The sequence below is a fragment of the Colletotrichum spaethianum genome (genome assembly GCF_022836535.1).
Source record: "Colletotrichum spaethianum MAFF 239500 DNA, contig30, whole genome shotgun sequence".
Classification (NCBI taxonomy): domain Eukaryota; kingdom Fungi; phylum Ascomycota; class Sordariomycetes; order Glomerellales; family Glomerellaceae; genus Colletotrichum; species Colletotrichum spaethianum.
The window spans coordinates 309,518-337,508 of NW_026054800.1; the positions used below are offsets into that span (position 1 = coordinate 309,518).

General features: G+C 55.1%; 10 protein-coding genes and 1 non-coding gene across 11 annotated transcripts; 3 read left to right on the forward strand and 8 right to left on the reverse strand.

The window, feature by feature from the left end:
- Positions 1-3,931: 3,931 nt before the first annotated feature.
- Positions 3,932-6,242, reverse strand: ColSpa_09749 (poly(A) RNA polymerase protein 2; the record flags this gene model as incomplete). The annotated part of the gene is made up of 4 exons (XM_049275961.1): positions 3,932-4,213; positions 4,270-4,978; positions 5,027-5,943; positions 5,988-6,242. The coding sequence occupies 4 exons, from the start codon at positions 6,240-6,242 to the stop codon at positions 3,932-3,934; spliced, it is 2,163 nt and encodes a 720-aa protein (XP_049131918.1).
- A 1,929-nt stretch (positions 6,243-8,171) lies between these two features.
- On the forward strand, positions 8,172-8,261 carry ColSpa_tRNA_259. The gene is given in 2 exon segments: positions 8,172-8,209; positions 8,227-8,261. It is a non-coding gene; the product is annotated as a tRNA-His (tRNA).
- A 754-nt stretch (positions 8,262-9,015) lies between these two features.
- Positions 9,016-9,833, reverse strand: ColSpa_09750 (mitochondrial import inner membrane translocase subunit tim16; the record flags this gene model as incomplete). The annotated part of the gene is made up of 2 exons (XM_049275962.1): positions 9,016-9,438; positions 9,738-9,833. The coding sequence occupies 2 exons, from the start codon at positions 9,831-9,833 to the stop codon at positions 9,016-9,018; spliced, it is 519 nt and encodes a 172-aa protein (XP_049131919.1).
- A 607-nt stretch (positions 9,834-10,440) lies between these two features.
- ColSpa_09751 (pectate lyase L) lies at positions 10,441-11,848 on the reverse strand (the record flags this gene model as incomplete). The annotated part of the gene is made up of 3 exons (XM_049275963.1): positions 10,441-10,975; positions 11,131-11,432; positions 11,495-11,848. The coding sequence occupies 3 exons, from the start codon at positions 11,846-11,848 to the stop codon at positions 10,441-10,443; spliced, it is 1,191 nt and encodes a 396-aa protein (XP_049131920.1).
- A 1,887-nt stretch (positions 11,849-13,735) lies between these two features.
- ColSpa_09752 (protein transport protein yip1) lies at positions 13,736-14,856 on the forward strand (the record flags this gene model as incomplete). Its single annotated transcript, XM_049275964.1, has 2 exons — positions 13,736-14,074; positions 14,218-14,856. The coding sequence occupies 2 exons, from the start codon at positions 13,736-13,738 to the stop codon at positions 14,854-14,856; spliced, it is 978 nt and encodes a 325-aa protein (XP_049131921.1).
- A 969-nt stretch (positions 14,857-15,825) lies between these two features.
- On the reverse strand, positions 15,826-17,984 carry ColSpa_09753 (protein pim1; the record flags this gene model as incomplete). Its single annotated transcript, XM_049275965.1, has 3 exons — positions 15,826-16,127; positions 16,180-16,777; positions 16,830-17,984. 3 exons carry the CDS (start codon positions 17,982-17,984, stop codon positions 15,826-15,828), a joined length of 2,055 nt encoding a protein of 684 aa, XP_049131922.1.
- Positions 17,985-19,235: 1,251 nt separating this feature from the next.
- On the reverse strand, positions 19,236-19,511 carry ColSpa_09754 (uncharacterized protein; the record flags this gene model as incomplete). Its single annotated transcript, XM_049275966.1, has 1 exon — positions 19,236-19,511. The coding sequence occupies one exon, from the start codon at positions 19,509-19,511 to the stop codon at positions 19,236-19,238; it is 276 nt and encodes a 91-aa protein (XP_049131923.1).
- Positions 19,512-19,977: 466 nt separating this feature from the next.
- ColSpa_09755 (uncharacterized protein) lies at positions 19,978-20,529 on the reverse strand (the record flags this gene model as incomplete). Its single annotated transcript, XM_049275967.1, has 2 exons — positions 19,978-20,057; positions 20,112-20,529. The coding sequence occupies 2 exons, from the start codon at positions 20,527-20,529 to the stop codon at positions 19,978-19,980; spliced, it is 498 nt and encodes a 165-aa protein (XP_049131924.1).
- Positions 20,530-22,096: 1,567 nt separating this feature from the next.
- ColSpa_09756 (uncharacterized protein) lies at positions 22,097-23,761 on the reverse strand (the record flags this gene model as incomplete). Its single annotated transcript, XM_049275968.1, has 1 exon — positions 22,097-23,761. The coding sequence occupies one exon, from the start codon at positions 23,759-23,761 to the stop codon at positions 22,097-22,099; it is 1,665 nt and encodes a 554-aa protein (XP_049131925.1).
- A 1,939-nt stretch (positions 23,762-25,700) lies between these two features.
- On the forward strand, positions 25,701-26,321 carry ColSpa_09757 (uncharacterized protein; the record flags this gene model as incomplete). The annotated part of the gene is made up of 1 exon (XM_049275969.1): positions 25,701-26,321. One exon carries the CDS (start codon positions 25,701-25,703, stop codon positions 26,319-26,321), a length of 621 nt encoding a protein of 206 aa, XP_049131926.1.
- Positions 26,322-26,354: 33 nt separating this feature from the next.
- On the reverse strand, positions 26,355-27,989 carry ColSpa_09758 (uncharacterized protein; the record flags this gene model as incomplete). The annotated part of the gene is made up of 2 exons (XM_049275970.1): positions 26,355-27,830; positions 27,897-27,989. 2 exons carry the CDS (start codon positions 27,987-27,989, stop codon positions 26,355-26,357), a joined length of 1,569 nt encoding a protein of 522 aa, XP_049131927.1.
- Between the last annotated feature and the right edge of the window lie 2 nt (positions 27,990-27,991).

The following is a 27,991-nucleotide window of genomic DNA, read 5'->3' on the forward strand; positions in this document are numbered from 1 at the left end:
ACCCAAACCTTTGATGGAGATGTCACCACTTGCCTTTGCGAGTATAGGCCGGGAAAGAGATTTGTGTTCTTTCACAATCGTTCGTTTCCTGGACCTTGAGGCAAACAATAACGGAGGCGAGTGTGAATATGATGGATTGGTCGCCAGCGGGATACTCGCAGAGGTGTTAGTAGTCCAGAACACCTGGGCGGTTGAGAACCCAGACCATCTTGGATATCCGACAGGTGCTAAAAAGAAGATGAGCAGTCACAGTCAACCAATCCATTTGGCATGTCGTTGGTGTTTCCAGCCAGCCAGAAGAACATGGGACTATCCTCTAGGACCACATGATGGGCAGAAAAGGCTCCTTGAGGAAGTCGACATTGCTCGTGCCCGTTTGTCGTCTGTTGTCCCTTCCAGTCTTTTTCTTCTTCTGATGGTCACGGGACAATGCGACGAGGGCGAGAGACGAGGGGAAGGGAAGGAAAGGAAAGAGCTCTCCAAAATCGATCCTTCTCCCTGTCTGGCATGTTCGATGCTCCACTTCTAGAAACCCCGGGCCATCTCCAATTTCGGTCCAAGGCTCCTTCCTCCCCGACCTCTCCTCTGTGACTGTCAGTCGTCTCACACTCTCTTCTGACCTCCTCCATTCACCTGGCATTCGCACACCCATTTCGCCCCCTCACCCAATACTACACCATACGACCAGGTTGGCTCACGGATTGGGGCACTGCATCCATCCAAGTCGCGGGCCAAGCGACATCGAAACCATCCCATTCGTCGCCGGCTCGTTGCTCTCAAGCCACCCGCCTCATCTTGCATTCCATTCACAGCACTTGCAGAGGCTACCTCAGCAGCCACCAACCAAAACGGCATCGGCAATGTTTAATGCCGCCTAGCTGCCGCCGCCGTTGCCTGCCTTGTGCCGTATCTGCTGCATACCACCCTTCCTCCCTCTGCACGCCACGTCTCCGCCTTGCTGTCATCAAATCGAAAGCCTCCCCTTGCCTGGAACCGACCCCTACGTCCTTGCTAAGATCGAGTCCCAAGCTTGCCTTTCGTCGCAAATCCGCCGAGAAGACGGCCGCGCGCCATGCCAACGGCTGGCCATGCACAAGTCGCCCTTGGCTTGACCAAGCAGCCTGGCCTCGGGCGACGGCTAGCCATCGCTCTTATGCACGCCTACAACGAGTTATGAAATGTGTCGTTTGGTCGCGGACCTGCCCACCCTCCTTCAAGTCATGCTTATTCGCAAACGAACATGCTCCCATGCTCTTGCGGGGGAATACCTCCCGAGCTGCGGGTTCCCAGCTCGGTCCCGTTCTTGTTTGGCGGGCCAATTCTCGGACCACCTCTCCGAGTCGAGCTAACCTGGTCCACATACTCAGTCCTACCTACAGGCTTGGATGTCTCTAGGCTGCAAAGTCCAGCGATCCCAATGTTGACATCAAACCAGCAACAAATTCATTTTGTCTCGAGCCATTTGAAGCCATCTGAGGAAACAGAGGCCCTTTTAGCTCTACTCGGGAGATGCAGCGGGCACAATACCTTCAATATCATGATTGACTCGGTTCCCATCCTTCTCAGTCCACTGCGGGTTTATCACAAATTCATTGGCCGTCGTTGGAATTTGGATCGGATTACCTAAGGCAAAGCCTGCCGTCCCACAGGTAGCGTGCTTTAGGCATTGCTAGCGCCAACTCGGGTCAAGCTTGAGTGTGTCCCCCTAGCGGGCCCCAGAATAGACGCTGGGGTCCTCGCCCGCCGCTCCACTACGGATATGTTGAATGGACCGCTTCAGAAGCATCGCCCGTCGACGTAGTTCAACCTGATTATTTCGACTTTATTTCACCATGTCTCTCTGCCAAGTCATTCTTGGCAGACTCATCAGAGAAAAATTTTCCTTCGCCTTCGAGAGACTTGAGATAAACCTTGCGACAACAGGCATCTCTCGCTAACCCGAGACCGAGCGAAAACTCTTCCTAGCCGAGGTACGCCGCAGACGTCCCGAAGAAGGGCTCCCTTTTTCGCCTTTACGTAGGTCATTTGGTGTCTTGAGCGCAGAATCCTTCAGAAGGATCGGCCCCAAAGCTGTATGGCGGGATTCCAACGCTGCAACGTTAACCCGAGGAGAGTGCCAGAGCCGAGGCGCCAAGCTGCTTAACTCGACGCACCACTTCTTTTTCCTTGGCCATGGCTCAGTGCTGCAGGAAAGTTTCCCGCTATCTACCTGAAGCAGCAAGAAAAAGAAGGGCAAGGCTGGCATCGCGATCCCGATCGCGCTGAGATTGTGCACACTTCCCCTAGGCCATGCCGCAGCCTGTTCTACCGACCGTCTCATCCCAAGGCAGCGGACCTTCTCGCCCTGTTCTGATCTCTGTAAGGGTCAAGAGAGACTTTACGTGATCAGACCATGCCAGACTTGCATCTCGGTAACAAAGGTGTATGTCCACCATGCGGCGTTGCTCTTGCAGAGCCTGCCGGTGCCCGTAAGCTTGACAATCAGGCCGATTTAGAAGACATCAGATGATGTCTACACATACTTCCACGTCATCAACGCTCTTCTCAAACGAAGATCCTCCGTCCGCTTGCTGACGGCTCTCTCCACCGTCTGTCGCTGTTCCCTTCAAGCAGATATGACTTCAGTAGAGCCGCGTGACTTGCCAACCTCAGAACAATAAGCAAAGAGATGGAGTCATAGTCTGGCGCATCAGTAGAACCCGGGAGGCCGCCCAAACTAGTAGTACTCATGACATCACTCCTGGTCTCTAGAGCTTCCAGAAGCCCACGACCTTGCATGGGCCTGAAGGCGCAGGAGCGTGCAAGGATGAACGGCGTGGCATGTCTGAGCACAATGGGGAGCTCATCAACTCGCCAACCGTCCCGCCGGGAGGGTTCGCTTGAAGAGAGCTCGGCTCGGTCGACTTGGGTGGCATCCGAGGCTGAACGGGGCCCCTCTGGCAAGGAAAAAGTGAGCCGACTCTACACGTCTCACGGCCCACGTTGGCGCTAATACTTGAAGGAACCGTCGTCAGACTGCCGTCAAGCTCGTGACGCAGCTGCCGCCGTCGCCTCCACCGTGACTCTCTCCCAACCTTGCCGTCTTGCCTTCTCGCATGCTGTTGTTTCCTCTCCGCACCCGTGCCCAAGGCACAGCCTGCAGTGAGAAAAGCCACCAGCACCCCGAAGAGCGCTGGCTTCAAGTGAGTTTTGTTTTTGTGCGAGTCCTCGTACCAGGGCCAAGCGTCCCGTATCTCAGGGACGCAGAACCCTCCCTCATCGCGCGCAGTCTCCAAGCGAAGCTGCGTGATATCTGCGAATAATCAGCGTAATGGTAGACAAGCCTCGGGCTGTCAGGGCCAAGGCGGGCACAGCTCATGCTCAAGCAGCATCCCGCTCCTGATGAAACGGTAGCACTGCATCGGTTAGCTCGTAGCGCGCTAAGTAGTAGAGAAAAAGTTCCATGTTCATTGACAGACGCCCACTAGGGCTGGGCCCGGCGCTGCGGTAGCTGGTGCAAAGAGAAGGGCGGCTGTGTGGCGAGACACGCACGCGGAAGAAACCGGGCCTGTAGAGTCAATCCTCGTAGCCGCCCCAGACCTCTGCTTTTATCATACAACTCGTTTCGAAGAGAGGAATAAAACAAAATAAAAAGAAACAAGAAAAAACGGAACTTGGAAATATACGCAAGTTCGACTCGACGGCTCAATCCCGAGTCCAAAGACCCGGGGAAATGGTGGGGTGGGTATCGTGTGAAAGAAATAGCCGCCTCTCCTTGACTCCGTCTCCAAGCTGGAGCTTTTGCTGTCCCCTTCTAAGCAATGAAAGCAATGATTCCTGTACCCTGAGATAGTTCGTTTCCTTTCTGACGTATCATGTCAAGTCCATCCTTCCTGTGTCAATACTTGGAACGGGAGTGTCGGACCATCTTGCACAGACTGGTGCTATTTCATCATCTGGAGTCATACAACTGGCGGAGATGCGCACGCTGGAGACGGAACGAAGAGTAGTTACCGGCGTAGATGGTCTCAAGGATGCTTGAAGATCTCTTGGCGCGGGACCCCTGCTGAGCAAGCTCGTTCATCCTCTTCTTCAGCATCTTGTGCGCGACGCTGAACTCTTCCAAAATCCGGCCGGCGTTGCTGGAGCCGCCGGAGATGTCATTGGCAGGGTTGTTGGGGTCAATGACGGAGATGCGGTCCGTGTTCTTGTAAACAACTTCACGGACTCGAGCCTACATTGTAGACTGGTTAGGTGGAGCCAGTGACGACTTGGACAAACGAGACGTACCTTGTGCATGTAGCCTGGAGGGTTCATGCGGATTGCTGTGTTCACATAGTCGAACCTGTTTCCGTAAAGGTCGAAGAACTCCATGAGCATCTCACCAAGGTGGTGCTCGGGAATGAGGTTGCGGCTCTGGACCTGAGGCATGAGCTGCAGCATGCTGACGACCATGCAGGTGACAGTGAAGCTGCCAATGCCTCCATTGACAGGCTCGTTCAGCCCGCGCATGGCGAGGAAGTGCTTGATCATGGTGACGAGAATAGGCATAGCAGGGTACTGCTCCTTCCACTCCGCAAAAGTCTTGACAGCTTGCGGCCCGTCGAGGCGGTCGAAGGAGATATCAACTCTGAGTCCAGTGATGTTATCAATGTACTTGACGAGGGGTACCTTGGCACTAGCGATGAACTCCATGCTGTTGTATTGGGTGACCTTCTTTTGGGAGAGAAACTTGCCAAAGTTTCTCAACGCCTTGATACCGAAGAAGTTGGAATGAGCACCGTTGAGCCAGCTCTGCGCACAGACAACCAAGTCCATGTCAGCTGTAGGGAGATACAGACCCGACATGTAGGAGCCAAAGGGGCGGACGTCACAGTCTCTATAGAATTGACTAGTTCTAAGAGATCTGCGGAGTCGCTCCACGAGCTGGGTTCGCATCTCATGCTCAAAGTCGCGGGGTCGAACGACCTCGTAAAAGTCGACGATTTCCTTATGGAGCCTGCAGGAAATTAGACGTTGCATCCCGCGAAAAGACTTTCTCACTCACCAAACACTCAAATCAGAAGTCTTGGAATGATCGGTCTGGACCCAGGGTGTGGGATCCTCGTCCTTGATGACTTGCCAGTCTGGCAAGATGGCGCCGCCAACTGGCATCTTATTAACCTTCTTCAGAGGACCATATGTAGGAGGCTTAATGTGGTCGTCGGCAGTGCGCTTCCGTGAGCCCAAGGCGTCGTCGGCCATAAGAGGCTTGGGAGGCAGGCTCGATGGCTTGTTGTTCGCGGGCGTAGATGGGGCTGTTGAAACAGCCGATCCGTTGGTGGCAGGTCGGTTGTCGCGATCTGCCCGGGGTCCAGAGGGAGGCTCTCTGGCAGAGTTCGAAGAGGGCTGCACAGGGGGTGCAGGGCCCGGAGGCGGCGGAGGGGGAGGAGAGGGTGACTCGGAAGGAGGGAGGATGATTTCTTCCTCTTCGGCGTCGTCGTGGTCGCCAGGTTCATCAAGGTCGAAGGATATGAACTCCTCTGCCTCAGTGCTGGCGGCAAGTTTGTCGGCAGCAGTCTCATCCACTCGCGCCTTCCGGATCATCTTGACCATATCCTTCTTCTTGCGCTCAGCAGCGTCGGGTGGGGGTAAGGCTGTGTATGGATCTGGATTGGACCACTTGGGGACGCTGTTGCCCGATTCGTCGTTGCCAGAACGGCGCGCGCGCTTGCTGGAAGGCTCTCCCGACTCATCGTCCGAGTTGTCAGAAATATCCATCTCGGCCTCTTCGTCATCTGATAGCTCGTCAATGTCTCTGTAGACTATGCCACCATCGCCCTCGGCGACCAGGTTCTCGTCGACTCCATCACGTCGGGCGCGCAAAAGCTCGCGCTCGGCCGGGATGATCTTTTGGTATGCGCCTCGACCACGACCACGGTAGGGTCCTCCACGAGCGCGTCCAGCTCTCCGTCGATCGTTGCCCTGATAAGGGCGGTAGGAATCTCCCGAGGCGGCCTCGCCTACACCGGAGGGCTTATCCATCCGAAAAGTGAAGTCGCCTTGGGGCGGTCGGGTATCGGGTCTGTAACCATCGAAGGCTCCGGATCTACGGCCTGCATCGGCTCCTCTGTAAGAATCATAATGGTCGAGATGCCGCGGAGGGGATCGCGATCGGCTAGAATGGCGTCGGTACTCACGGTCCTCGGGCCATGGATTGCGCCAGGTGTCTCCCGCTCCAGGTGGCGGTGGGTGATGCGATGAGCGCGAATCGTAGCGACCATGGTTACGGTTGTCGCGCGCATTGTTGTGGCCGCCATTGCCTCGGCGAGGCGGATATGAGGGTCTGTATGAACTCATGGTCGGCGCGTTGTGCTGTGGATCCTGGTGTTGACGCGTTGAGAAGCTCAAGCGACTGAATTAAAATTTGGGCGGTCGACGTCAAGGACGAGAATTCCCGCGCACCCTACCACTATCGATAAGCCGAAGTGCACGTGATAGATTTGTCGGAGGTGGGGTGGGTGGTGACGTCTTATCACCGATTTCATCCCACTTCTCCGTTTTCGTCAACCTCTCGTCATGCACCCTAGCCTTGACTGTGCACTTGGGCTTGTTCACCGCAACACCAATAACGAAATGTGAAAATGAGTGAATTGCGTAGTTCTCGGCGCTATCCTAGCTTTGTTAATATACGGAATCAAGAAACATATCTTTGAGTCTATACGACAGATGTCGGCACAGGCGCACACCATCAAGGTCAGGGTAAATGATCTCATTATTAGATACCAGCTGATTAACACGGAGGACACAAGGACTTGATTGCACTCTTTAATAAGGCGTGTAACACGCTGGAAAACTTTGATTCTCTGTCGTCAACATGCTATGAAGTACCAACCATAGTTCCTTCTTTCAAAGATGTTGCTCTTGTTTTCTCTCAGCTAGACAGACTACAGTCAGAGCCTATTGAGTTTGCCATGTACTAGTAATTCATTCAGCAGCTTCTTTACAAACCTGCAAACCTTGCATGACATCTCTTACAGCTGTTGGAGACTTTCCCTAGAGGTTACCGTTCAGATTGTCATATTATGAAAAGAAACGTACCATTCGAAGAACTGGCAGCTGGGCCTGATAATGCCAACTTCCAAATCAGGCTTTGGCTCCAGACAACTTGGTTCCTTATCCGATTTGTCGCCCATTTATAACACCACTCAATAGAACAACGAGCATGCCAAGACAAGGCAGATTCAACAACAAGCAAACTCTAAAAACGAAGTATTCCGCTCGTATCTCGCATTCGTATACTAGTATTACGACTCACCAGTCAAGGCTCTACTAAGGGTTGTCGGATTTCTCGATAGCCCATGCGAATCCTCTGCACAATTGGAGAGAGCTGCTAAATGTCGTGTTGATCTGAGGATTATACGGCATCTGCATCATGTTTGATGCACCGCTGCATTATACTGGCAACAACCCCAAATGCATAAAGAAGACCCTGCGGTCATGTTACACATTGAATTACCCTATGTTGCTCCACAACGTACTAAGGAGATCTTGCTTACTTACAAGGTAGTTTTGGACGATTGTCTTATTCTGGTCCGCTGGGCCAACTGCTAAGCGCCCGACAAGAGGACAAGAACTACCGGGAGTATGGTCCAGCGTTTTATAAGCATACGTTTCGCTGTAGGCTCATCTCATCGGCATAGGCCATGATCCCGTCTGACCACCGGTTTGCTGGATACATGAATCAGTAGCTCGCAGCGACGTTTGCGTGAATTCCATGGTTTTTGAAAGTCCTCGTATGTCTAAGCAGCCAGCCGATAGCACACAGGGTTCCAAAAACGAGTTCTCCAAGGCAAGTACAATATTAGACTGGAAAGTAGCTGTTTGCACACTCTTGGAGACCCCTCCAAGGATCGAGTTGGTCAGTTCGAAACTCACGAGGCTAAACATTGGGACCCGACGACTATCGCATGCAAGTCCCATGAAAAGCAATTCAGCCTAAGAAACTCTCAAAGGGTTTTTTAATGTCCTATGAAAACCTCACACTTTCCAAATATCTGCCCACTTCCGGGCTGTTACGAGAGGCTTTCATGCAAGCCCACGCACGCCTACTCCACTGCGGCTTTAGCCCTCACCCGCAACACAACTTGGACCCATTCGCCGCCAGATTTTCCAACAGCTCCTCTCCCCACCAAGGAAAGCAGCAGCAATTCGCCCAGATCGTCTAGTTGGTTAGGATGATACGTTGTGGTTCTTCTATACAGCGATCCGTGTTGACGGCGGTTCGAATCCGCCTCTGGGCAAATTCGGGATTAATTGTGACGATTGGTTCTCTTTTTTTACATTTTAGTGGACGCTCACTCAACTTGAGTGAGGCGGAGGAGTTGATTGAATTCGCCGAGGATCGGAGACATGAAGTGACATTGGACCTGATGTTTTAGCATTCCAACATTTGCGCTGGCGTGTCGATAGGGCACAGAGGAACCAGGCCACATAGCTCTCGAGGAACCTTTCCCGGAAGACAAGATTATGATCGGGTATTAATCACGTGGACACATCCAGAAACCAGGTAGAATGTCGGTCATCTGGATGCCAAGTCAACCGCCTCCAGTCTGGCCATCAGCAGTTTAACAACTTCATTCTTGAGTAGTACACAAGGCCTGCATTCTCTAGGCTGACCTCTCTTTCCATCTCTCTGGTCCAACTCCTCGCCAACCTCTTTCCCGTGTCTTATAGTACAGTATTAACACATTTCCGCGCAAGCACCACACCTTTTATATCGTCTAACCATGCCAATGCTGGCGGTGCCGCGCCGTGAAAAAAAGATTTCCGTCCCCAGAAACGCCATGCCATGCGGAGTCGAGTGAAGTTTGTTCCAATACAGTTGTTTTACCCAAGGCCACCACTCTCTCGAGCGGACTCCGCGTCAGCAGAATACCACTCTCTGGCCTTGCTTCTTTCCACCCATCTCGTCGCGTCAGTCCGTACTTTGATTGATCAGTCGGTTACGTTCGTCCGTCGTCCGTCGTCTGTCGTCCGGCACCGTGGTGCAACCGTTCACCGGTCCTTGTAAATCTTGGGCTTGAATCCCTCCTTCACCTCAGACTCGACCTCCTCCTTTTCGACCAGCGGCCCAATCTCCTTCTCCAACCTCTCCCTTGCGCGCAGAACCTTGCTCTGCAGGTAGAAGCTGCCACCCTTCTTGGGGTCGTTGGCGTCAAACAGCTTCTTGAAGCGCTCCATGACGTTGCCCGCGCTCTTGGATCCGTCCTTGGGCGTCTCGACGTCGAGGATCTTGCACGCCTCGTCGAGCGTCATGCCTGACGACAGGTTGCCCTTGGTGCCGGCGCCCGCGTTGCCGTTCTTGGCCTGCGCGCGCGCGTATTCGGACGAGGCCTGGGCCTGCTTGTAGGCGGCGGCGAAGGAGCGACCGACGATGCGGGTGCCGACGAAAACGACCTGGGTGATGAGGCGGTAGGCCTGTGATGAAGACGTGTCAGTTGAGAAGCTTCAGTGACGGCGACAGGTGGCGGAGAGCTTCGGACGGCGCATCGCATCGCATCGCAAGGGGGGCAAAGCTAGTGGACTCACCATGTTTGCGGGTATTAGAACGCTGCCTACGGAAAGGACTACTGGTACAGATGGGGTATATAAACGAAGCTTCGTTTATCGCGCGGTCTAGGGGAACCGGGATGCGATGTCGCGCGTTGAGAGCTGGCTTGTTGCGGAGGACCGGATGGGCGCTGAGTTGACTCGCAATCCAGAAAAATCCAACTCACGACAGGTAATTTGCCGACGAGAAATTCCGAGCTTGTCCAGTGGCTGTCATCGGAGGGGCGAGTTTGGCCGTGCGCCGAGAACTTTTTTTCGGGCATTCCAGGTGCACGCCACTTCACATGGAAAACACAGCAGTCCTACAGCTGTGAACAGCTGCCAGTCCGGTAGGCAAGAAACGCTATCCCAACTCATTTCCGATGGATTCCCCTTGTCAACAAGCAACAAGCATGGGTCTAGATTTTGAGTTTGAGTCTATCACTGGAAATTTCCGCAGCCTGTGCTTTTCTAACGCTTTTGACAGGGCTTAAGCAAGTGTTTGTAGTCTATTCTTACCTCAATTCCGCTATATGTACATGCATAACGCAGGTGGTAGATGCTCGTTGCGGTTGAGCCGGACGCTGCCCCAGATCGATGGGTTCTCGATACTCACTTTATCCTCACGTGCAAAAACGGGCATCCGCTCATGTTGCCAGTTGGTCTATCTGGGTTATTTGACGAAGCAGCCATATAATTGATGCACTAGTGAAGCCACCTGAGATTCAAGTACAGAAGTCACACAGACTCGTATCACCAGCAATCATCAACAGTCTATGTACTGGTTGGATTTATGTGCCTCGCTCTATTGCGGTCTAGCTAAATATATACAGGGGAACTATGTACGGGAGTATTTAATATGTATCAATGACGATGAAGCCCTAGAGATTTCTAAGACCAGGTGGTGGTGGCGCCAATGGCCTCGCCAGAGGTGGGAATCAAAAAGTTGCTCGCGGCGATCTTGCCATTGGCCTGGCGCGCGCCCTTGACGAGACTGACGTCGACGCTCTTGAAGCTCGAGTCGGACCAGGTGGTGCTTCCGTCCCACGAGTTGCCGCTGCTGCTGGTACCGCTGACGAGTGACGTCTGGCCCGACTTGGCCGTCGTCTTGGAGTTGGACGCCGCGATGTTGCTCTTCAGCGTCGACTTGGTCGTGACGGTCTGGAAGCCAACGCCGCCGTTGTTCCACGCCGTGTTGCGCGTGAACTGGAAGTTACCGGGCTGCTTGTTGTCCGTGAAGCCCTTGGCGACGTTGTTGAAGGCGATGGAGTTGGTGATGACGTGGTTGGCCGCGGCAGTGTTTGCAGCATCACCGCCGCCCAACTTGAACCCGTTTCCATCCCCTTGGAAGTCGCTGAAGCCCCATCGATTCACGCCGTTACCCCAAGAGATGGTGTCAATGATGGTGACTGGCGATTTGAACGCCCTGTTGTGTTGTTAGTTGGGATTGGCATAGTAATAGCATTGATGACGATTTGGGTGGTGAAAGGGGCAACAATGCCACACCCGACACAGGGCAGCTTTTACTCATCATTGTGTAGGGAAAAGGCATCAGCGCAGGAGAAAGAAAAAAGTACTTACCAAAGATCAAGACCGTCATCGACGTTCTCCCAGAGACGGGCGCCCTTGAGGATGTTGCCCGTGCCGGAGCCCTCCTTGCAGGCGAAGCCGTCGGCACTCTCACCGTTCTTGCGGGGGTCGCGGTTGCGGTACGAGTCTAGATAGACAACCTGGTTGTTGTTCAGGGAGCCCTGCATCTGGAAGCCCGTCTCGTAGTTGTCGTGGGTGACGATGCGTTCAAAGTAGTTGTTGGAGCCATCGCGGAGGTAGACGCCATAGGGACCGTTGATGATGGTGAGCTTGTAGAACTTCCAGTAGTTGGCCTTTTGAGGAGAGCTGTTAGTGGAAGCTTCTTTCATGGTGAAGGCTGCAAGTCTTGACATACCTTCTCAATGTGAAGAACGCCACGGTCGGCATTATCAAGAGAGGCACCGAGGGCGGCAGGGGTTCCTGGCAGAGCCTCGCCGTCGATAATGACCGCCTCGTTGTTATATGCCGTCAGGGTGTAGGGCTTTGCGGCGGTACCGCTCTTGGTAATCTTGATGTTGGTTGTAGGCGAGTAGGTACCGGCGCGCAGGTAGATGGTGTCACCAGCAACGGCCTTGTCGACGGCAATCTGGATCGACTTGAGGGGGGCAGCGAGAGTGCCGGCAGCACTGTCAGAACCCGTGGGTGCGACGTAGAGGTCAGCGGCGAGGACGACCGGGAGGATGGCGAGGAGGAACTTGTAGAGACCCATGATTGCTGTTAAAAGAGGCAATACCAATAGAAACAAGGTAAACAGATGAATGAAAGGCTGCAGCTGTCAAATGACTGGTTCGAGAAGGATCAGCAGTCTGCCGTTTAGCCGGCTGTCATCAAGCTTAAATACAAAGCTTCGCATCGTCAACAGGGAGCCCTCGTCGATGACAGCTGCCTCCTTGGCCTAGACTACGTTGCTGGATGCGGTCCATCCACGCAAATTAGATTGTATATTGTCATAGTCTAGTAAACAGCTGCCATCCAGGGCCGCCGTATTCTATCTGACACCACCAGCAACCCCCTTGCTAATTGGGGTTGAAGACAAACCGTCCTCCCGTTGGTGGAAAACAATCTCCACAGCCGTAGGGCATCTCATTGATGGAGGCTTGGCCACGAGGTGGGATCCATTAACCTTTTCTGTTGGAATAGAAATCCCGGCAATCCAGAGATTCCAAGGACCAGTTAACAAGAGGGACCCCCTGGGCTCTGAAGTTGATGTCGTAGAGCCGCCAAAGAACGCAATATCTTGCACACGCTTGGCATAATCACAGCGGGGATATTGTACCTCACGGAACAGTCCGTGGTGCCCTTCTCGGAGATCCTCGCCGGAGAATCTCAGTCCACCATCTGCGCGGACAGCATCCGGACACGGACTCAATGGAACGTTGACTAGGGCTTTAAATCAATATAGGCAAGCATACGATTCAGTGTGCACTGGGGTGAACACACGATGGTCGGCTTTTCGACTCAACCACACCCGAAAGCGAGACTCCTATTTTATCGACAGGGTGAAGCGTGGCGAAACGAGGTGCGCATTACAAGACTCACTTGACAACCATGTCCGAGCCTCGACTCCGGCGATGTTTGTTCAGACTCTGCGTGATTTGCATGGGCGAGTGGAGATGACGGTCCACTGCCGTCAGGCTTGGCGGAGTTTCCTCGTGGCCATGTACCGGTGCCATGGGCTGATAGGGGAATTTCTCCAGCGTTCCAAACGAAAGTCGGGATTCAGGAAGCAGCAAATTGCTGCAGACACCGGGGAATTTGATCTGCGGACTGGCCTAGACGAGCGCCAGTCCCCTCTGGAGCGAGTACTTGCCTCTTTGAGCAAGCCGGTGGGCAGAAATTTGCGCTTCGTTTGACGCTAGATGCAAGAGGGGCAACATGCCGTGATATGGATTCCTGTCCTCAAGGCCGGCCTCTAAAAGTGGCGGAAGTTGGGGGGGAATTGCGTGATGTCGAGTCTTCATAGACGAGGACCAACCCATGAGCTCAACTGCCAGGTTTGTTGCTCTGCTCTTGAGCGGTTCATCTCATGGTTGCTGGGTGCATAAGGTAGCATGTCCGTCAAGATGGGGAAACTGGAAATGCCGTGCAAGGATGTGGTGACTGGAATAGGTAGGTAGATGGATGTCAGTGAGTGTCCGATCGATAAGATACTGACTGATGGTATCGATATGCCGTATCGATAAGATACCCACCAGGAGCTTATGCCTGACAAGCTCCGGACTGATGCCTGGGAAGTCAGGCTATAAGATATCTTCAGGACCCACTCCGCAGCTCCTGCCCTGACTGACGTGGTGAACCTCGAAAGAAGCTACATCTCCAACATCGCAAGCTCGGGTACAACCTGTCCTCTCCCACGCCAACCACGCGCCGCCTCGCAACCCCTTCCGGCGCTATACGGCTCCCGAGCCCACCATCCGCGACGACGTTTCATTCTCTCCAGAAACTCCATCGCAATCGATTCATAGCGACACCGACAACCATCGATCCCCTCACAGGCTCCCCCCAAACGGCGACAGTCCAAGACAGGGGTTGAACAGCCTCAAGTCACACCAACACCCAGACTCCGGAACCTCACGCACCACGCACAACCGCGACCATGTCAAACTACTACCCCCAACAATCCTACGGCCCCGGCCCCGGAACAGGCGCCCAGAACCTTCAATTCTACCCCTCCTCCTACTCCCCCGCCGACGCCGTCTCAGGCCACGCAACCCCACAACAGGCCTCGTACGGCTACGGAGGACAGCCCTCCGCAGGCCAGTTCGGCGGCAGCGCTGCGGCGGCCTTTGGCGCGCCGCCCGGCGTCTCGGGGCGCATGGGTGAGCAGGGCGGCCTGCGCACGGGGTGGCTGGCCGCCTTCTCGACCGAGGGCTACGACGGCGAGCCGCCCTTGCTTGAGGAGCTGGGCGTCAACTTTGGCCATATCCAAGCAAAGGTGAGATGGCTTCCCCCCCCCCCCCCCCCCCCCCCCCCCCCCCCCCCCCCTCTCTCTCTCTCTCTCTCGTGGCAGTGGCTACGCCAGCCCCCGCGAACGTTCCCCCAAAGGTTTCGAGTGACGGACAACTAACAATCCTCTAGACCCTTGCAGTCCTCAACCCCTTCCGCCGCATCGACCAACACCTAATGGACGACAGCGACCTCGCCGGTCCCCTTCTCTCTTTCCTCCTCTACGGCACCTTCCTCCTCTTCGCCGGCAAGGTCCACTTCGGCTACATCTACGGCCTCGCCCTCCTCGGCAGCACCTCGCTGCACATAATCCTCTCCCTCATGACCCCGACCGACGCCCACCCCTCGGCCTCGTCGCACCAAGGCGCGCCCCAGTATGGCGGTCCCGTTGGCGTCGGCGGAGGATACCCCGGCGCCCCCGACGACCACGACCACGCCTCCCGGACGGGCCACTTCTCCGCCACCCTCACCTTTGCGCGCTCCAGCTCCGTGCTGGGATACTGCCTGCTCCCGCTCGTCGCGACCAGCCTCTTCGGCATCGTCATGCCCATGGACACCCCGCTAGGCATCGTCCTGACCACCATGGCGATCCTATGGTGCACCTACTCGGCCTCGGGCATGTTCTGCGCCGTCGGGCGGATGAGGGGTATGCGCGGCCTCGTGGCGTACCCGCTGGCGCTGTTCTACGTCGGTTTCGGCATCATGGGGATCTTCAGCTCTAGGGGAAGCGGCGGGTCGCTGGCCAAGGCCGCGGCTGGCTTGAAGGGATGAAGAAGACACAGGAGAGGCGGGGAAATCATATCAGCACAGACAACAGTACCTTTTTGGTTCAATGGGCCGAGCCAGACTAGAGCAGCACGCCAGGACAGGGAGTCTCCAACATTAGATGGCGATGTCAAGGGTTGGGGTCGAAAAGGAGGAAGAACACACGTCAGGAGTCCAAAAGGGGTCAAGATAGACTAGGTGGGAGGCGACGATGGGACGCATGCCTGCGGCCAGGAGAGGCCGGGGCCAAGATGATGCTTCACGTCACTGTACAATATCCAATCATGTTCAGACGAAGCCAGAATAAATCTTTGATAGTCCAATGCCCTCCCTTTTCCATGCCATGCTGTTTAAGAGAGAGGAAAATGCGAGGTTTTGCACACGGGCGCAAGAGAGAAGGTGCAGGAAAAAAGACACGGATGCCAAACGTAGTATTACAAGAGACCACCAACGTCTCGATAACCAAGAGCCTCGCAGTTTGATGACAAACCTCTCGCCGGGCACACACACCAAGAGGACAGGGCGAGGCTCGATGAGCCAGAGCCCCCCAGGTGGTATCATAAAAAAAAGTCTGACTTCCCACGAGGCCGTCTCCCGTATCCGCCCATACGTCCATGCCATGCCGGAGCTTCACTGCTGTTCATCCTCGAGGAAAAGAACGTCTATAAGTCCGCTTTCCGGACGCTTGAACAAGCCGAAACCCAAACCCAAAAAAACATCATACGAATATGTCGTATCGTAGAGGAAAAACGCTCATGCCGGAAAATGAGCCCAAAAATTCTCGCAACTCTGAAAATGGTAGCGCTGACTTGACCTCCCATGCCAAGTGCTCCCACCCCCGATTTCTCTGGTGGTCTCAATTCCAGCTCATTCATCATGCGTGTACTTGTAAAAACCACCATTCATACCCGCTTGCTTCCATTTGGAGCTTTTTGACGCACTCTTAAGACCAAAGTGTTTGCTCACAATAGCCTCTTAGAAGACGGGTCTGAAGCCACCAGTTGCCGGCTGGCTGGCTGCCAAAGCTGCGAAACCGTTGACCTTGGGGACGTCGGCAGCACCACCCAGGATGGAGTACTGGCCACCAGCGCCAGCGAAGACGAGCTTCTTGCCGCGAACAGCAGTGTTGTCAATGGTGGTGGGGGTCTCAATGTCCTCGGTCGTGCCCTGGCCAGTCTGGTAGTTGGCAGAGAAGCCCCAAGAGTGAGCCTCGCCCTTGTTGTCGATGGCAAAGTTGTTGTCGACGCCGGCGGCGACGTACACGCACTTGGCAATGTCTAGCATGGGTTGTTAGTCTAAATCAGAGTCAAAACAGCAAGAATCACTTACCCTCAACAACGGTCGGCTTCGAGAGGATACGAGGGTTGTTGCTCTCATCCTTAATGACCCTGTCCGCAGGGAGCTCCTCAACAGGAATGCCGACCTGGTGGCCGTCCAGACGACCCCATGTCAAGAGCTTGCCATCTTCAGTGCAGGCAAGGGAGTGGTGCTCTCCACCAGCAATCTGCTTGACCTTGTAGTCCTTAAGGGACTCAACGAGGGTAGGTCTCAGGACAACAGCGTCGTCCTCACCAGCACCCATCTCGATACCGGTCTCGGCAAAGTTGTTGAGACCCCAGGCCCAAACGCGGCCGTCCTTGGCCAAGGCAAAGCTGTGGTAGGATCCGCAGGCAATGCGGTCAACCTTACCCTTGGGGATACCCATGCTCTGGGGGACAAGCGACGAAAGCTTGTTGCGCTCGATGATGCGACGTCCGAGCTGGTTCTGCTGACCGCAGCCCCACGCAACGACAACACCCTTGTCATCAAGGGCCAGGATGTGGTTGGAACCGGCAGCAAGCGCGGTGATGTTCTTGAGAGTGGGGAGGTACTCGGGGGTCTTCTGGATCTGGATCTTGTCGGTGAAACCGAGAATACCGTCGCTCGACTGAACGTATGTTAGTGACAGAACTTTGAAATCCGACCGAGGGCCAACTTACCCTGAACGTGCCCCATCCGTACACTCTACCGTCCTCCGTCAAGGCGAAGGTGGCACTATCACTTGCCACAACCTGAGTGAACTTGGCCTCCGGGGCGAAGTGCTCGGCACCGACAGCGGTAGGGGTGCTCTCGCGAGGGTTGATGCCAGAGTCATCATCATCATCGTCCTCTTCCTCCTCGGCATCAGCATCGCGCAGTCCACCGTCCCAGTTGGTGTCGCGGCCGAGAGCGCCCTGGTCGTTGACTCCCCATGTCAGGATCTTGTTGTCCTTGGTCAGCGCAGCGACGTGCATGCCACCGCAGGCGATCTGAACAACACCGACGTCCTTGGCGGAGAGGTGGGGGTTGAGTCTGGGGCGCTTGACGTCGACAACCTTCTTGCCGTCGAGCTTCTTGCTGCCGAGACCGAGCTCGCCAGAAGAGCCCTCGCCGAAGACGTAGACGTCGAGGACTTGTGTGGGGGCAGAGTTGATCTTCTTGCCAACCTTGTGAGGATGGGCGGGAGGAGGCTTGGGAGCAGCAGTGGCAGTCTTCTTGGTGGCCTTTGCAGGCTTGTCAGCCTCGGGCTCCTCGTCAGCAGATTCGGTCGCCTTGGCGGACTCAGTGGCCTGGCTGTCGACCTCAGCATCATCGGTCTTGGACTTCTTCGCCTTGGGCTTCTCGTCCTCGGTCTCTTCGCTAGACTTGCGCTTCTTGCTTGCGGCAGCGGCCTTTGTATCGGCCTTCTTGGCGGCAGCAGTCTTCTTGGGCTCGGCCTTCTTTGCGGCGACCTTCTTCACAGGCTTCTTGGCTTTGGACTCATCCTCGGTCTCTTCAGCGGCAGCGGCCTTCTTCTTCGCGGCAGCAGTGACAGGCTTTGTCTTCTTCGCCACCGGCTCGGCATCCTTCTTGGCCGTCTTCTTAGCCGCGGGCTTCTCAGCCTCCTCGGCGGCCTCGTCGGCAGACTCGTCCACTTCCTCCTCTTCCGCGAGCTTGCGCTTCTTGGAGGCGGCTGTCGCGCCGTTGGTGGTTGTGTCCTTTTTCGCGACGGGCTTTGCGGCGGTCTTCTTGGTTGCCTCAGCGGCCTTCTTCGTCGCAGCAGCGGTAGTCGCGGCCTTCTTGGGCGCGCTGGCTTTAGGCGCAGCAGCCTTCTTGGTCGCGGCCTTGGGAGGCATGGTCGTCAGGTGATTGTGATGATGCGATGATGTAGGGGCTTGGCGAAACGACGCGCGTGTAAGAGAGAGAGGGAAGGGGCTGGGTGAGGGAAGATTTCAGTAATGGCAATTGCAAAAGCGCGCTGTCAAGACGTGATCAGAGGCAATTGGGATGATGGAATTGGAAACAATAGAGTCCGAATGAGTTGGCGTTCTTGTTTTTGGGGGAGAGAAAGAAATTGTTTCGAGGACGGACGTGGGCGGAAGTGACGCGACCGGCAGGTGCAGCTTTATTTTCTTGGGCTGTGGAATTCTGACCAAGCAGGGGTGGCGCTTTGTGGCTCTCAGCGCGGGCTAGGTACGCTGGGCCGCGCTGCAGCACCGGACTGCTGTTTCTTTGGTGGCCGAGCGAGCTCGCCTCTTAGTGCGATCGGGTGGGAACCTACGTGGGTCCCTTCTGGGCCGTTCATGGTCCCTCGCGCCAGGGTGGCCCGAGCTCCAGTTCCTGGGACCAATTGCGTTGAGACGAGAAGCTACGTCCCTTGGAGGAGCTCTTGACCGCCCGGTCGCAGCTACCTTTTCTTCGCGGCAGAAAACATGACAACGAAGGAAAGACAAGAAAAAAATCCGTCGAAAAAAAAAGTCGGAGTGGGCCCAGCGCCTTCCGGTGAGACGGGGAAATCTCGCGTCGTCTGCCGATGCCCCCAGAATCTCCACGCCACGACGAGCCCGCTCTCATTTCTCTTCAATTTGCTTGAGATTGTGCCGGATGCCATTTGGGATGCCCTTGTCCGTGTGCACCAGTCTTTGTGACTTAGTGTTACTGAATAGGCCCGACAGTAGCTGCTTTTATACGTGGAGGTGTCATTGTTGTGAAAGGGACGCGTTTGTGCCTGCAAGCTCGTTGGGAAAGCCATGACACAAGACTTATGACTGCCACGAATATCCGCGGCCTCCCTCGCGGGTCTCGGAGGGCTGATACCAATGGGGCGTGTGTGTAGAGCAGCGTTGACCGCCCCTTTACTGTACGTACTCTACGAACATCTCGCCTGGATCTATGCAGAGTTCAAGCATTAGCCGTAGACGTGATGGCTTGTGTCCACTGATTGCCGTTTCTGATCTATCATCATCGCTAGCCAATATACAGGACGCGTATTGCTAATGCTATCTGGTATCCATGTACCGCTGCCAAAATCACTTTGAGGCTTGATTGCGTCTCCAGTCGCTGTCGCAGCCCCAATTAACGCTTTTGGACCCTTGGCTTCTGCGTCCCTACGTTGTGAGGTGCACGCGCCTGCTGCCCTTGTTTTTTCCTGGACCCTTGTTCTTGCCTTTCTTCTTGTTGTTGTGTCTTGTGTCATTTGTCTCGCTTGAATCGACTGCTGCGGCTTCGGTAGCATCCACGGTTGACTGCTTGGGCACTTCGGGTTGTAACTCTTCGACGACGACCTTGATGCCTTCCTGAAAAGTTTTCTCCTCGTACTGCTTCAGAATCCATGCAATAATGCGCTCATCCCTGATTCCGGTCAAGTTGGCCAACAGGAACATCCACAAGTATAGCAATGACCAGCCGCTCCGTTTGGTCATCCACCAGAGAATGTCCCATCTCGGTTTGTGCCACGGGAGGCAGGGAAGTGATGCAGGAAAAGCGGCATACCACTTGAGAGCAAGTACGATTGCGGTGTGGCCAACGAGCACAATGAGCGCATACCAGAGAAAGCTGCAAACAAAGCCGTACAGCGAGCCGAATACGGTTCCCACGGAGTCGCAGATGTTCGTTAAATCAAAGAAGAGCGATATCTCATACCACTGGAGTGAGTTGGAGAATATTGTGAAATTTTTGACGAGTTCATGCCGTTCCTACCAGCCAGAAACTCCCACCTCGGACGAGGCCATATCATGATGATCCGTAAACGCCGAAACCCCTTCCGCCGGATGCTTGAAATAACCCCGGATACCAAACGCCAAATCCTTGAAAGGTTGTACAAAACCCGCTAAAGTGTAATTGCCTAACTCATCGGCGGGTCGTGAAGTCGGTCTCGTGCTCGCTCGGGTTGAAAGATCCATCGGAGGCCTTATCACAAGTACAGGCGTCTGGGAAGCGTCAGTACAAAATCCGAGAACATTTCGGGAGAAAGGGGAGCGTACTGGCTGGGCGGACGCCGCAAGCGCAGGTTTCACCGGCGGGCTTGGTGTTCTCGGTAGAAGCGCGGTCGCAAGTGCACTCACCAGCCGGGCGAGCTCGGCACGAGCAACGCGGGCCGGCGACGGAGTTCTCTGTGGAGGCCTTGCTGCAGGTGCAGTGAAGGGCGGACTGCTGGCCACAGGAGCACTTGGCTTGCTGGGCTGAACGAGAGGAGAGGTCAGTCAGCTTGTAATTATTCTGATAGTTGTGTTGCGAGCGAAAGTGGGTGTAGATATCTCCCAGAAGAAGGACGAGCTGCTGTTGACGCATAGAGGAAAGGTTCTCGAGGTTGGAGACGAAGGGTGAAGTAGGCAAGGAGTACATACCACAGACGCACTCGGCGCTCTTGCCGCAGCAGGTGGAAGCCTTGTCGACAGTCATTATGATGGTTGGCGGGAAGGTGAGGTTGGCTAGGTAGAGAGGAAGGTGTCGTTTGTTTGGTGTTTGTGAGACTGAGTGCGAGGGAAGGCTTTGAGTCGAACTGAATTGGTCTGTCTTGGAGGGGATAATAGCCAAATGGGGGGGTCGCAAAGGGTCCTTTTAAGCAACTGCGACGCAGGGACGGAGGGGCCCAGTACCGACGTCACGGTCCCTGCCCACCACTCCGGACGATCCCTGCTTCAGGTCATCGCCTGCCTTCCTATTGGCTGGAGATCTTTTTAGCCAATGATGACATACTTATTTCAAAGAAGCAGGTGGGCTCTGGGTCGTTCCATTTCTCGGCCAGATCCTGATGTGTCAGCCCATCTGCAATTGCATGACAACAGAACGAGTAATTACCATCTGCTCCCACTACTTCCTGGTCAGCAATTTCAATGCAACTTTATTCTGCCTTGCGACTGACATTTGGATGCCACCCAATACCTGAGGTGACATGAGGGTGACGAAAAGAGTCCAGACAAGCCTAGAAGTATCCGCCTCAGCTGTCTACTCTAGCTTTCGCCTCTCAGGTCCCCTTGTCTTTGCTACCCGTATCGAATTTGTTGTCTCTGTCATATATGGCTCGGTCTTTGGCTTTTTAACCCTTGGAATTCATAGAACATTAGCAGGACGATAACAGGAAAGACACATTTGTAACAGCCAAAGCATCGTGCCATTGCCCTTTCTTTAGTTATGCGCCAAAGTGACCCTGAAGCTTGTTGCACGGCTTGATTGAACGCGAAGCACCGTAGGATCCGTCTTGCGCCGCGACTTGAACCCACAGCCCCCTTTCCATGACCCTATGATACTAAAGCTGTCAGCAGCAGAGATTCGAGCCAAGAGATCAAGGCAAATTATATTGCCTCTGTTCATAAACTTGTTAAGGAGTCCACTACTTCAACAGGATTGCATCTTAAAAACACATATGAAGGTGTGTCAATACAGATATTATAGGCAGGTTGCTGCATTTTGTTTCGTCGTGGGCAGTTTGCCTCTATTTCCATAAGCAGGTACTTATAGAACAGGTTGCCGCAGATATCTTCCAGACACAGCTTTCCACCAGGCAATGATCATATTCTTCACCATTTGATTAAGGTACTCCCTGTTTGCTCTCGGATTGCAAGACGTCCCTACAGCAACTGAGGCTCTTGCTGATGGAGGCACCTGTTCCATCTCTCAGATTTTCCAAGGGCTTCTTATCCCTCTTGCAGAAGGATAGTCACCTTAGCACAGCTATCCCCTCGCGAGTTGTCATTTTATCTGGGGCATTCTCGACTACAAGAAGCCATACCGCCCGCCGAGTTGAACACGACGCCACCATAATTTACAAATTCCCACTTGTCAAAGAGAGAATGGCAGCGGCAAAATACAAGACCGGTCCAGTTTCTTATGTATCTACAGAATCATAATCGGTCTCATGAGGAACCGAACCTCGCTATAGAATTGTAAACACGTTCAGTTGCAACACGCCATTGTCCAGTGCCGCTCTCAAGCCTTTTGAGCTGTCCCCCCCCACAGGGGCCACGAATTAATAACGAACGCCGTTCCGCGAGACGTCGCGGTAAAGCGTGCTTCCATACTCGCTTGTAGTACTCCAGCCGGTAACGTCGCGGGGCGTTGCCTCGCCGCTCTCTTCAGGAATGACACCGTAGACCTGGCCAGTGTTGCCCGGTGGGAGTGGCCAGGATTTCGGCAGAGGAGGAACCTCGCTGGAGTCGTCCGTCTGGCTCACAACACGATGAATGACAATTCTGACCTGCTCGCCCTCGCTCGATTTATTGCTGCTGGTTTCGCTGGGTACGCCCTGGCCTTGGGCGTTGGCATCCGGGATATCGGGTGCGGATTTATCCATGATGGCGCTAGCCGCCGAGGCTGATGTCATTCGATAATCCCTTTTGGACGACTGAGGATGCTGGCGGCTTCTGAGGAACTTTCGGTATCTTTGGTAGACGAAGCCAAGGAACAAGAAAATCAACAGAGCCGTGACGGCGCCTAGCGTAATGCTAGCGATCGTCCCTGGTGACAGAGCAGGGTCTGAGGCGGCTTCTGGGGCGGCTTCTGGGGTGGGGAGTTCAGTTGACCTGGAGGATGCGATATTGGTCCCCGAGGTCGGTTCCGATTGCGTGGAGCTTGTTGCGGTGCTTCCTGTCGGGGGTTGAGCTCCTGGACCAGTGACACCAGCGTCGGCTGATGTCTCCGATGGAACGAGCTTAGGGCTGGTGCTCGCCGAACCCAAGACACTTGTGAACGTAGTTGAGCTTGCGGACGGCGAGAGTGCGTTACTGGTGGGGGACGTGGTACTGAAGGGTTCAGTCGTATCGGTCAGCTCGTCGTCGCTGGATGAGAGAGCTGGATCAGCCGGCGGGGCGGGGGACACAACAGAAGACGAGCGGGAGGTTGTTGTCTCAATAGAGGGCGTGGTTGTTGTGAAAGTCGTGGTAGTCACGATCTGGTTCTCTGTTACGGACACGTAGACTGGGTCGAATACGGTGACCGTGCGGACGGAGCAGACGTTTGTTAACGTCCTAATGATCTCAACAGTGATCGTCGAGACTCTGGTGATTGGATTCGAATTCTGTCGTCGAACGCGCCCTGCCTTTGACAAGAGCGTTGCCTCTTTGGAGGGAGACGCATAGACTGGTAGCGTCACGGAATGAAACTCTGGATCGGATGCAGCCGCCTCGGTCAAGTCTCTTGCGGCGATGTTCCCGGATGGCTGCGAAGCAGTGATCACGCGTGTCTCGAAGACCAAGACAGGGTTTACGATGGTCAGGGTCTGCTCGACGGGCGAAAAGACGACTCTTGTCTGGCTGGGCAACTCAACTGTGACGGTCCGAACGACAGTCAGAGTGGTGATGCGAAACAATCCTGAAAAGGGCCTGTTCGGACTGCTTAGTATCCTCGGGAGAACCAAAATTACAGCTGTAACTTGCGTCAATTGTCGTCGCGCCAACATCCGATTTAGAGCTGAACCATCCTGTTGTCGGCCATGTCCTTCTCCCACCGAATCGGTCTGACCTCCGCGTGCGTCCTTCTGCTGCTCCAGAAACGCCGTAGGTATTGGCGTTCTCTCAGTCGAAGACGGCGATGTCGATGGCGTTGATGTATGAGCAGGTTTGCCGGCCGGTATAACAGCCGCGCTAGCGATGGCCAGCAGCAAAAGAAGGCTTATCCAGGCCCAGGATTTCGTCATGGTAGCTATTCTGAGGCTTGTTTTTCCTCTAGCCCCTTCCTTCTAAAGATCGTAACAATGAGAGACAGTGTGCGAGGATAAAAACGAGCGTCAGGAAGTTGGCCCTCACAGAGAGAAGAAGAAGAGGAAGGAAGAAAAAAGAAAAGAGCGAAAGAAGCTTCAAGGCAAGTAGGTGTTAGTAACAGAAAGGAGGCGAGAAAGAAAGAGTCAGATACGGGGCACTTCGGGGCATAGGACTGGAACACGAGGACGCGGAACGGGACGCCTCGCTGCCCCCGGTCTCTGGGAACCAAGTATCTCTAATCGTGAAAAGAAAACGACAGGCGTCTTGGTTGGTGACAGCGCTCAAGATGACATCGTCCATCCACTAGGTGAACAACGCGATTGGCCTCCTGAGATATCCTTGGCAATATCTCGAGACAGCCTACCGCATCACACCGCGTCACGAGAGGCGGGGATTTGCGTCCCGGATTCATGAATCCGACGAAAGAAATCCAACTTCACGAATGAGGCAGACCCATACGTCGAACGGACCCGAAGGCGAAATCTCTTTGTCGTAGGTGGCTCTTTAGTATAGAGAAGAAGGGGGTTTCTCGACGTAATGGGAACAAAACACTTGTTCTAGAAGCCAGAGAGAACATCCACGATGGTTGGGGTTAATGTGCAGGGAACGATCCCGTGCCGCGATCCGGGTCATCCCAAACGAAGGTAGCCAGAAGCCAGTGGGCATAAAACTGCACCATGATGGGGGACGGAAGATCAGGATGGGATGATTTGCGTTCTCCAGCATTGCAAATCAGCATCGCCGTGGATGGAACGCGAGGCAACGGGGCGTGGCGACAAGACCGAGGAGAGTTGCCAAGTCTGAGGCGGCAAAGCAATGATCTGCCCAAGTGCGTCTGATTTGCAATCAAGATCGCAAAGGCTTGGCTTCTTTTTATTGGAAACATGGCAAAAAGGAAGCGCTCGGTTTAGGAACGCGAGAAGAATCGAGACGTTGTTGGCGCCCTGGCCTTGGTTTATGCGACGAGAGCGGGAAGCGGGAATCCGAACTCTGGGGAGGGACGTTAAGTCTAACGCACAGACCATGCGTCTTCATAAGCCGCTCGTCCATCGCGTGGCCTCCCCTGCTTGTTTCTGTTCTTCGTCCTTTTTCCGTCTCGTCTTCTGTTGCACTCGAGTTCCGCGACGGCGTGCAATAGGCACGCCATCATCTGACTAACACCCCTGTTTCCTGTCGAACAAGCTGCCTTATTCAAATGATGGATGGGTGATGCAGATGACGGCGCGGGCGGGAACATGCCTAGCCTGCGTCTGGCCTGTCTCATAGCCACCGAGCCAGAAAGTCGATGGTATGCAAGGCATTCACGTCACATCATGTATCGCAAGGGACCGATTGCACCGATCGGGTCGGGACGTGTTTGATCCAGAATCTGTACCCGAGAGAACACGCCAAGCGTGGGATGATCAGACGTCCACCACCTCAGCACGCGATTGCTAGGAAACCCTGGACGCGCTTCTCGCTATTACCATGTCTCAACCTCGACCCTATCGTCCGTTTACCATGCCAGTGTCAGCGAGATCCAAAAGGTGATGAGCAGGCTAGTGAAGACGTGGGGAATGGTAAAGGCAAAGTAGACAAAAGGGACATAGACCATGGGAGAGACAACAGGCCTGGCAGAGGCCAAAGGACTATTACCATGTCGCTACCCCTGTAAGTTCCCACAGCTACGCACCAAGACAGGAACGGAAGCTGACTTATCAGCCGAGCGAAGGGTAGTTTGCTCCATCCTCGCGCGCCTTTGGTTTGAACCTTAGACTCGTCGTGTTTACGTCCCCGCATGAAGAAGCTGCCGATCTGTAGAGACGAGAAGTACGCATCTTCCGGGGATCCCACCTTAGCAGACAGCAACATCAAATATCACGTCGATTCTCCAAGATGCGCATCGTCTCGAGCACCTGGCTCTTCGCCGCCACGGCCCAGGCATCTCTCTCCTCCATCGCCCCCCTGCGCTGCAGCGACGGCCTCCTCGCCACGCCGTCGTACAACCTTACGCGCGCGCTCTTCACCGTGTGCGCCGAAGTGATAATCGACGCCCCCATCCAGGCAATCTACGACACGGTCATTGACTTTGGCCGGTACAGCGAGTGGAACACCTTTGTTGTCGAGGCTGTCCCCCCGCCCAACGTCCAAGGCCCTGAGGACGTCTACCTCGAGATGCCAGTCAAGTTTACCAGCGCCGGCATCATCCCGCTGTTCAATGCGTCTTCCAACGAAGTCGTCTCTGTGCTTGCGCCGGATGTCGAGGATGACGACGGCCTAGGTCGCGTCCGAGCGGTGTCCGCGTGGAGGTACGACGACGGATTGAACGGCTATGGGTTGCTGGCAGAGCACCCGAATCTTCTGACGGATCTGGGGAACGGGTCAGTGCGGATGGTGTCGTACGAGACGTTTTACCTTCCTGGAGCGGCGCTGCTTTTGTTATCAAAGGGCACTCTGCGAGAGAGATTTGACACTCAGGCCACGGATCTGAAGAGGTACTTGGAGGGAGGCTTGTAAGAATGATCTGTTAAACGCTGTTTCTATTTGACATTATCTTCGACTGTCCCTCAACGGGCTTCGCAGGGGGATTTGGGGCTTGCCGTCTTCCTCCTCCCGGGGTATATCGGCCCACACTTTCCTCTCCATGCCCTCCTTATTTGTGCCCGAGCTGCTTCTATCCGCGGCCCAGGTATCTCCGCTGAGCCCGGATGTCGGACTCCAACGGTTGATATTCAGCGGCTCATTCTTCTTGAACCTAACGTCATTCTGTGCTATGTACTCGGAGCGAAGGCTCAGCCTCATCGTCTTGAGGATGGCACCCTTCTCGTAATCGTACTCGCGGGGACCGTCCCATGCCGAATCCTGCGAGTAGATGGACGAACTGCGCTTCATCTCCCACGTCTCGTTCAACATGGGCCGCGTGTCCTCCATCAATGGGCACCCTTTGCCCCGCGGCGCCGTGCCCACAATCATGTCCCCAAAGTGCAGCGTCGTCGGCGGACGCGGCGGGCGTTGAGCCATCGGACGAACCGGCGCTGGCGGCGCCGGCATCCGTAGCTTGTTCAGGTGGCTGGCGACGCTGGCGTTTCTGCTTCCTGTCACAGACGTGCTCGTGGTCGCCCACGGGTACCCGTGGTACGTCAGACTTGTCAAGTCGAAACTGTCGGCGGTGTTGGCCTCCAACGACTTCCTCTTGGCGTTGCAGCTCGACCCCCCAAAGAACACCCTCGCCAGCAGCGGCCGAAGCGTCGGCGCGCTGGCGCAGATGAGGGCAATGTCGCACTCGAGGACCGTCATGACGAAGAAGCCCAGCGTGTTCCTGACCGCGGAGCTGTTTGGCTGATAGTGCAGGTGCAGGCTGAGCTGCAGCCGGATCATGCTGGCGGCAATGACGAAGATGCCCATGCTCATCACCAGCCCAAGGGCAACCTTTTGCCGACGGGGGATGTCCAGCCTCATGACGCAGGGGATGACCATGATGATCAGCCAGGCGTCTGTTGCCGAGTGCAGACTTGCGCTCGAGATGAGCAAATCCGGGAAGTCGAAGCACACCATCGGATGACCAAAGAACTGGCCCCGGACGGGGTGGCATTGCAAGAAGCTCATGAGCAGCATCGGTGCGCTGTACATGAAGACAAAGACGATGGCGGCCCACGCCAGGTAGCGCTCTGTCGGGCGGCAGGCGAACATGCGCAGGTAGAAAGCGAGGATGGAGAGCTTGGTGAGGCATAGGCAGAGCTGGTAGTAGATGAGGCCGAGGTAGGTGCGCATGATGTACGGGTTCACGTCCATCTCCTCCGAGGCCGCTTCTGGAGGCGCACCAAGAAGCCAGGGCGTCGCTGCGGTGATGCCATACACGACGCATAGGGCCGAGGAAAAGAGCCACGCGAGGAAGATAAGGGTGTCGTCGATGTACCACTTGCGTATGACCCAGACACGGCTGACGACGCGGGCGAGGATGAAGAGTGTGCAGATGGCGTGGGGGAGGAAGATGCCCGTCATGAAGAAGGGGACGTCGGCATCGTCCTAGTCAGAGATTAGCAAGGTGTCGTCGGGGCGTGTAGAAGAGCACCCGTGGATGGGACGACTTACAATCTCCTTGAGCACGGCCGGCGACAACGTCGGAGACGGCGACGGCGCGCGCAGGCTGAGGTGGAGAAGCTCGTAGGTGCTGCCACTGGCCATTG